This window comes from Limulus polyphemus, unplaced genomic scaffold, assembly GCF_000517525.1.
Source record: "Limulus polyphemus unplaced genomic scaffold, Limulus_polyphemus-2.1.2 Scaffold105, whole genome shotgun sequence".
Classification (NCBI taxonomy): domain Eukaryota; kingdom Metazoa; phylum Arthropoda; class Merostomata; order Xiphosura; family Limulidae; genus Limulus; species Limulus polyphemus.
Genome location: NW_013665715.1, coordinates 564,796 through 574,142, shown reverse-complemented (window position 1 = coordinate 574,142; position 9,347 = coordinate 564,796). Strand labels below are relative to the sequence as shown.

At 32.5% G+C, this 9,347-nt stretch overlaps 1 protein-coding gene across 4 annotated transcripts in view; it reads left to right on the top strand.

Annotated features, from left to right (window-relative positions):
* The window catches only part of LOC106470443 (neuroligin-4, X-linked-like), a 94,707-nt gene extending 88,095 nt beyond the window's left edge, over positions 1-6,612 (top strand). Inside the window, exons 6-8 of one of the 4 annotated variants that reach the window (XM_022399879.1) lie at positions 880-1,382; positions 4,754-5,007; positions 6,381-6,612. In XM_022399879.1, coding sequence (XP_022255587.1) covers positions 880-1,382; positions 4,754-5,007; positions 6,381-6,417 — 794 coding nt within the window. In that variant the 3' untranslated portion in view covers positions 6,418-6,612. Of the gene's footprint in view, positions 1-879; positions 1,383-4,753; positions 5,048-6,380 lie in introns of all 4 variants that reach the window. The other 3 variants (XM_022399891.1, XM_022399894.1, XM_022399885.1) reach the window with 3 other exon arrangements.
* The last annotated feature ends 2,735 nt before the right edge of the window (positions 6,613-9,347 follow it).

Sequence of the window (9,347 nt, the reverse complement as noted above, 5' to 3'; positions counted from 1 at the left end):
ACATGCCGAATGTGTGTCTCGTCGTGTGCCATCACTGTAAGGGATTAGAATATACTAAACTTTACACGTTATACAGGCTACACTAACGTGACTTTTAGGCAATTCGTTTAACTATGTACGTTTTTTTTTTTTTGAGGGGGGAAAGGTTAATGAAAGTGTTCCAAAACGCGACATTAACTTCTTGGCGACCTAATATATCTTTTGACTGTGTATCACATATTATTTCTGCTTAATCTTGCGTGGTTTCGCGTAATAGAGACTTGAATGTGAAGGGCTCAAAATTAACATGAATAATGGCAGATTTAGCAGCATACCGATATTTGATTACTTAATATCATACTTTTTGAAATATATTAGTCGGTATCTTCAGATTAATCTTTCAAGATAATATATCCAATTATTATGATATCTATGTGCAGGACATCCTATGGATTTCTTAACGAAGGAAATAATCTGACCAATTATAATATAGGATTCAATCGCTTCATGTAGGCTTAATAATTTGATTGTTCCTCCCCTACAACGCGTTGTCGTTTCTGAGATGGTCATGATATTCTAGTAGAACACTGATAGTTTTTCCTAAACTGTTTAGTTATTTTATTTTCACTTTTATAGAACTTAATAGTTAATCGACTTCCTCTACACAAAAAATATTATTCTTTAAGTAAGTACTAGAGAACTTTGCTACTTGTGGTTCAAATCGAAATATCTCGACATTTTTTTTTATTTTATCTTTAATTACTTACTCTGAAGTAATTTAAGCTTAACTGTTTTTTAATGCATAAATATGTTTGGAGACCTGCTCATTTAAATATTGAGATTTGATCAGTTTACGTTATACTTAGAGATCTTGAACCGACCCGCGTTTACACTTGACAGGAATGAAGCCTCGAGTGCGGGACCATTATCATGCCCATCAACTATCATTCTGGTTAAATCTCCTACCCGCTCTCAACAGGGTCGGCTCGGAAGATATTCATGGCGAGCACCACAGGCTCCATGATTACAATAACCCTTTCTCGTACGATGGAATCATACGCAGTCATCATTCATCCTCCACTCAAGTTGTCACCACCGTCTCTTTTACTAGAGAAGACAGTGTTGCCACGGAAACCAGTGAAAGCAGTTCAATTTCACAGATGAAGTCGAGCGTGGAAGTAACTTCGCAAGCTGTGCTGGAAAGCGTCTTGATTGCTACAGAGTCAGCCAATAAAAACGAATCTAAGACTGTTGTTTATCAAGAAGAAATATACTCCACAACACTCAGCGTGACTATTGCTGTTGGATGCTCTCTTTTAATTCTGAACGTTTTAATTTTTGCTGGAGTTTACTATCAAAAGGACAAACCTAGAGATTTTAAGCTGGACAAAAGAATTTACGAGGTAAATAAGAACTGATATCCTTATGTTCCTTTACCCACACCTCATAAATTCGCACATGTAAATATATATGTGTGTGTAAACCGTAGTAACAATTATTAACAAGCTTTGATTCAAATGTATAAAAATACACAACGAATACAAGGCAATTAGATATGCCTCAAACAGTAACTTTGTTGTGTAAACAGTTAATGTGTCTATACCTACAAATTATTTCACAACCAAAAGTTTTAATTCGGATATCTACAGACTTTACTTCGTCATTAATTAGTGAATGTAATTTAACATTATTTGCCTAACCAGATTATATTTGCTCATAAATGCATGTTTACAATAATACTATCTTTCTTTACTAACATAAAATTTTGTAATCGACAGTATAATTGTTTCTTCTTAGAATTATACTAAGCTATTATAGATTGGATATCTATTATAAAAAAATAATAAACATAGATCATAGTTTTCAAAGCACAGCAACTTAACAACATATCTTTGATGCAATGTAAACTTTATAACCTATCTCAGAGAGTATGAGAAATGCAACTGCATGATTTTAAACAAATAAGAACTGAAAGTTTCGAAGTAAAAATATATATATCGTTATTCAAACTATGTATAAAGTTTCCGATTTGTTCAAGATGTGATTCGTGCATATTATTTGTATTCTGGTCTTTACAACATAAACCACCTTTTTTAAAATTATTTTGAACAAGAGTGTAAGTACGATTAGCTTAGGCATAAATACGTCATAAAAAGCAATTGGTGAAAGTTATGAACACACCATTTACATTGCAGTGATTTTAAAAAATATATTTCGGGCAATTATGATACAATTTATAATGGCCATTCGTTTGTAAACTGAAGACAATTTTAAATGTTTTAGAAGATAATATTTTGTTCAAGTATTACTCATTTGTAAACATAAATGACAGTTTAAGGTACACTATAAGGATGCGATTGACGAATCTAGGCTTAATATAGAGATCTAGGCTTAATAAAGATAATAACTAGGTGCAGGCTACGTAGTTTTTATTTTCTCTTGCAAATGTTCTTACTAAAACCTTGTGATCAAAACTGAAATAATTTGAAATAACTTAGAGATTAATAAGTACAATGTTGCACAAAACACTAAACAGAAGTAATTGATATTATAAATCAGTACACATTTCTTATTATTTGTGATAATCTATTATATTGAATATTTCAAAGAAGAAGCTACTTATTTGTATTGAGTTTATATTCACACAAACGTTTAAATAAGAGTTAAACACTTTTTCTTCTAGAACAATAACTTAAAGGTTTTATGCCCGATGTTCTCAAACAATTATTCAGGCAACTGAATATTCATGGGTAAATTACATTTTTATTTTGTTATTTCTTTATATATTCAGTGTTTAGTGGAACCTCCTTTTCCTTTAATTATAACTTGCGATCATTTTTTTCATACTACACATCAACTTCTTGCAAGTATCTGGTTCAATACGGTTCTATGTTTCCTGCAGGATTTTCTATACTTCATCCTTAGATTTAACAGTTATTCCATTCAGTCTGGAGCTTAGTTCAGCCCACAAATGTTCAATAGGATTGAGATCTGGTGAGTGTTGGAATCAGACTTTTATCCGGTTTACTTTCTTTTTCGTCAACCAGTCTTTTACAAGGTTTAGATACGTGCTCAGAATCCCGAACTTGTTGGTACAGAAACTACCCTACATTTAAATATTTAGCTGATCTCTTCATATTTATTTTTATATTATACCTGTAAATTTCTCTATTAGTTCTGCCTTCATTAGTACATGTTCATCAACAGTTGAAACTGCCATACACAACCAAACTTTCATGTTGCCTTTTCCATGTTTCATGATGGGCTACAGACTCTCCTTATTATATCCTAATGGTGGCTTTCCTAATACCACCCCATATTATCCAGATAAATATAATTTGGACTTACCTGACCAAATGACTTTGCAGAAAAAAAATGTACTGGCTTTGGGGAGTATTTTTTGGTAAAAGCTTTTATTTATTTTTTGTTTACTGCACTGATAAAGAGCTACTTCCTAGCAGCCCGAACATTGAATACCATCCATTGTATTTTATATCTGTTTGTGCTGACACCTTAACACCATTGTATTTAGTTAGCTTCTGCACAGAATTTGAAGCGCTCACTTTTCTATTTCTTCTGATTTTGGAAACAATATCATAGTCTTGTCCCTCTATGTCGATTTTTCTCGTCACTCTGTCTTCTAAGATATTTCCTTTCTTAGATTATTTGTACTTTCATAGTATAGAGTATGAACTTTGTTGTGTAATACTTCAGCTTTTTCTTATTTATCTTTGTCTGTAACCTTCACTGGATAAGATTTTATTTTCACACATACAACGCTCTGCTCTTTCCCTATTTTGAAGTAAAATGACAAATTATTCTTAAAGCAGTGACTCTTAAACTAACCTATATGTTTATATTTGCATCATTTCAATTAACAACAGATAAAATTATGTTAAGAAAATACTTTGGTCTATATCTCTGCCTGCACAATTGTTTGAGCAAATGTAATATAGAATCTTTGTTTAAATGATTTACTAAAAGAGAATAAAAAAGTATTTGAATTTTACTTACAAGTTGCCTGAATTATATATTCAAACTACAAATAAATAGCTTTTTCTTTGCAGCATGCAAGTTCAATATGAAAGATCACAAAAAATAAAAAATGACACTCTTGAAAAATTGTTGTAGACTCACCAGAAACTAAAATCTACAATGATTAGGTTGAAGTGAATCATCAGTTCGGTACCATCGGTGTTAACTGAGTTTTCGGAGTTAATTCCAATAACATTTCTTGAAGTTCGGCCAGATTGGGAGTTTAAGTGACTTATGCTCTATTAATGGGAAACATTTAACACTTAGGTGTATTATAACCAGCATGTTTGCTCAACAGTAACTTTCGAATATGGTTGATGCATCAAGTGTCTCCTCTTCTTACTAAATCATAACTCTGTAACAATTAACATTTAGGTGTATTATAACCAGCATGTTTGCTCAACAGTAACTTTCGAATATGGTTGATGCATCGAGTGTCTCCTCTTCTTACTAAATCATAACTCTGTAACAATTAACACTTAGGTGTATTATAACCAGCATGTTTGCTCAACAGTAACTTTCGAATATGGTTGATGCATCGAGTGTCTCCTCTTCTTACTAAATCATAACTCTGTAACAATTAACACTTAGGTGTATTATAACCAGCATGTTTGCTCAACAGTAACTTTCGAATATGGTTGATGCATCGAGTGTCTCCTCTTCTTACTAAATAATAACTCTGTAACAATTAAATAACTCTATTAATATATATGTATGTAGTGAGATATTCTTTCCACAGTCACCAGGATGTGCAGACGATGATCCCCTTCCAAAATTAAATCAAATGAATATGGAATTATTGCATGCCAGAGCCAACTCTTCCGCCATACCGTCCACTCATCCTCACGAAGTATGTTTCCCTCTTCCTCACACCTCTATGGCTGTCAATACTGTTCCCAATTCTCTTGGACTGCAGAAAGTGTCACCACTAGAGGGCCAATCGCTCCTGGCACACAGCTTGCAAGGACCAACGACTTGCCAGGAGATGAGGGTGTGAGTAGGTGTCCTTTCAAGACTGTAAGCATGTCTCAGTGTAAGAAATTACATTATCTGCTGAAGAGTAATGCAAAATAGTATAACATAGTTTTTTGTTCATGGTTTAAAACATTTTTTTTCAGCACGAGTCATTATATGGTGATTAACCTATATATTTTCACATTGTTTTGAATAAAGCTAGTGATCCGAGAAATATTTTGCCACAAATGTACTTGTTACATCACCCAGTGGTTCAGCGAGAAGTTTGAGGACTTATAACGCTGAAATCTGGGGTTCGATTCCACGCGGTGAACAAAACGAAGATAGCCCATTATGTGGTTTGTTTGTTTTTGAATTTCGCGCAAAGCTACACGAGGGCTATCTGCACTAGCCGTCCCTAATTTAGGCAGCTAGTCATCACCACTCACCGCCAACTCTTGGGCTACTCTTTTACCAACGAATAGTGGGATTGACCGTCACATTATAACGCTCCCACGGCTGAAAGGGCGAGCATGTTTGGTGTGACAGGGATTCGAACCCGCGACCCTCAGATTGCGAGTCAAGTGCCTGGCCCCATTATGTGGTTTTACGCTTAAAAACAAGTAAAAGAGCACTATTTATTGACCAAACCTTTTCTTATGACGTCATTCTATTGTAACAAATCCCACTAGCAATTTAAACGAACAAAATCTAATATACTGCATAATGAAACTTCGTTTATAAGGCCTAACCATTCACTAATATTTTACATTTTATTGATATCATAAAGAAAATAGTTTAGCATCATTTTATATTTTACCTGATAAAAACGAAAATTAAACATACATTTGAATTAATAAACTGTTTACTTTAAAAAAAACCCGATATTGGTAAATCTTCTAGATAACGACAAACACCACATACCAGTTAGAAAAAGGTAAAACAAAACTGCATAAACTTGGTTTACTCAGAAACTTCAAATACATTTTTTTAAATATTATCTTCTTAAAACTTTCATTTCTAAATCCCTATCTGCCGGAAAATTTGATATTGAGAAATATCTTACAATATTTTGTTTTGCGTTTTTAAATAGCTCCCGGCATATAAGAGCATTATTTATTATTTTTGAAAACAAAATCCGGTCATTGACATAACAGACTTATATTCTTAATTTTAAGCTCTTTGAATTTTCGGATTTTTTGTTTTGATTTTGTCAGAGGAAATATCGTTTAGCAAAACAAAGTTAACTGAAAGCACTGTGAAAGTATTTAGTAATATGATTAGGTGAAGATGATATGAGTAAAGATATAAAGAACGAAGAAAGAATTGATAAACTCTTTATTAAACAATTTCTAGTTTTTACAACTAAATGTGATAAATATGGGGTTTTAATTCGATTGCATACCTTCCAGTCATTTTCAGGAGCGTCCTGGCGAGACAACCGTTTAACAGTAACAAGAAAAAGAAAGTCCTACTAAGAAAAACATTGAGAGTGCATCTAGACAGCTGGTGCTTTTTTTTACGTTGTTGCTTTGAGCAACGTAGGATCTTCAGTTTGCTGTAATTTCGAACTAGTTTGTGATATATATTTCTTTTTAATTCTAAACAAAGAAAAAATAATCCTTCATTATTATAAACATTAATGACGAGACGTTATACAGAACAATTTTATTTATTAATCTTATATTTAACTGTGATATTTGGATATTTTTCTTTATCTTTATTTGCTGGTTAACGTATAGCATTAACTTATGTTAAGGACGTCTATTGTATGTTATAAAATACAAGTAATTTTCTTTTCTTAATCCCAGCAACTACAATTTAAACTAAAAACGAATAGATTGAAGAAGAAAATGGCATTCTTATCTAGTAACTCACTAAAAATCAGAATAAAAACTTATTCTACTTTTAAACACAATCATCATAGACTCTATATCTCTTTATGGGTTTCGTGTTTGAGTGTTTGTATTGTAAAATGGCCGTCTAATCCTCGTGTTTTAAATAAAACAGAGACTTTATTGTATTTTTATGCCTCACTTTTAAAGCGCTCGCCATCAACCTTAATCAGTGAATCGCTTGTATATTTAACTACATATATCAAAACAAACAATGAACTCAGTAAATGACAGCGCAAATTTAATGTATCGATCTTGTTGGTTGTATAGAATATCACGAAACAGAAACCTATAATCATTAGAAGGCATATATTCATCATTTATGTACGTCCTTTGTTATTGTTATTTTTGGTCGTAATCCCAATAATATCTCAAAATATTCGGTCATCTTAAGATATTTAAGTTTGTCCTAAATACATATACTGAGCTAATAATACAGAATATACATGTTTAACAAATGAAAAATAATAAACACAAATAATTTATATATATTAAGCATTTCAAACATTACTGATAATGAAATTAGCAATAAGAAAAAAATTAAATATAACTTTACTATAACATATAGGCAACAGGAATGGTGTCATTACAAGGCGTTTAAAGTATATTAAGATAATTGAGCAGTTATAGAAGTATGACTACATTGTTTAATAAAGTAGTAAGTGATATATGCTTCTAACAGTGTAAACCTCTCGTAAGAACTACAACAATAATGGTTTCGTTGATCTATAAGTCTTTCTAACAATTTCTCCCTGCTTGACAATTAATGGCTTTTATTTTTTCATAATCTCTTATACCAAGTTCATGGACCAAAGGATAAATTATTTGTAGCCCTTCTCGAAAGAAGAGGCTCAATTGTTAGTTTGAGACATACAGAAAAAACTTATACGGACGACTAACTAGCTTTGTGATTAGAAAAAACAAACATAGACTGGCTAGTCAAGAAACCAGGAAAAAAAAAACTCACAAGGCTCAACAATTCTCTCGTAGCTCACAAGGCTCAACAATTCTCTCGTAGCTCACAAGGCTCAACAATTCTCTCGTAGCTCACAAGGCTCAACAATTCTCTCGTAGCTCACAAGGCTCAACAATACTCTCGTAGCTCACAAGGCTCAACAATTCTCTCGTAGCTCACAAGGCTCAACAATACTCTCGTAGCTCACAAGGCTCAACAATTCTCTCGTAGCTCACAAGGCTCAACAATTTACTCGTAGCTGAAACAAAAAAACAAGATTCACAAAGAAAGATTTGCTTGTTTATAGCTAAGCCCAAAGGTATACAATGCGCTATCTTTTCTGTACTTATCACGGATATCGAAACTCGGTTTTTAGCGTTACCGCTGATCCACTGGGGGCATGACTAGAGAGCTCAAATCAAAGTTTCGTCACAGTTAATGCAATGACACTACTGTGTTTGTTGTATCCCATCCGACTTTTTTGTTGTTACTAGGATATCCATATTGTAAAACATTTTCGTTGAAAGCCCTGTTTAAATAATATAGATAAGTATGTAATTAATTATATAAAAGAACGAAATTCCATCACTTGGGCATTTTTCATCCTGTCTGGAAAGAAATAACTTTATGTACACATACCCTTTTTAATTCAAAATAATTCAGAAAAACATTATTTCGACACCCTAAAGAAAAAGATAAATATTGAGAAGGGAAACAAGAGTTATGGCTGTCTTACAGCTACAACAAATATATTTTATGACCTTATAAATAGTAAAATACTACTAAAATTAGTTGTTGTTTTTATTTTCTATATGTGGTGTAGTTATCTTTTAAGGAACTTAATTGAATTTTCATCTGAGCTAATTTAAAAATTATGCCAGTCTACTAAAGAATCCAAATCAGTTATAACACTTTGAAAAGTGTATTCTTATTCCAACAATTAAAGTTAATCAACTAGTTCTTCTCATGCTTAGACTGTGTATTATGAAATGATATTACGACCTAATATTGACAGATATGGTTCACCTCTAACCGAAACTCTATCATGATTTCAGAAATTCTCGAATTATCCAACTAACTTTAAACCAAGTTTCTTAATCCTTCTTAAAGAAATTGCTGAATAAAACACCGAGACCGAGCCGAAGGAACATGGCAAGTCTAATAATGGTTGGAGACGGCTTGAATGGGTATATGAAGAAAATCTTTAATATAAGTTTAAGATAACAGCAAATGTACAATGTTTCGACAAGGTTTTATTATCATCAGGTACAAGTAACTTACACTGACACAGATATATATTCAGTATTGAACAAAGAGGTCACATGACCGAATACTGTTGCAAAACTTAGAAGATGTATCTTGGCATACAGGGGTGTTGGTTTAGAGTAGGGTTGTTTTGTTCAATTATGATGGATTCCTTGTATTTTTCGTTTGTTTATGTTGGGTTCCTTGTTTACAATGACTGTGTTTTTAATTAGTATATACTATGGTTTTGTAGTTGTCATGGTGAAAACATAGGTACGGTTTTT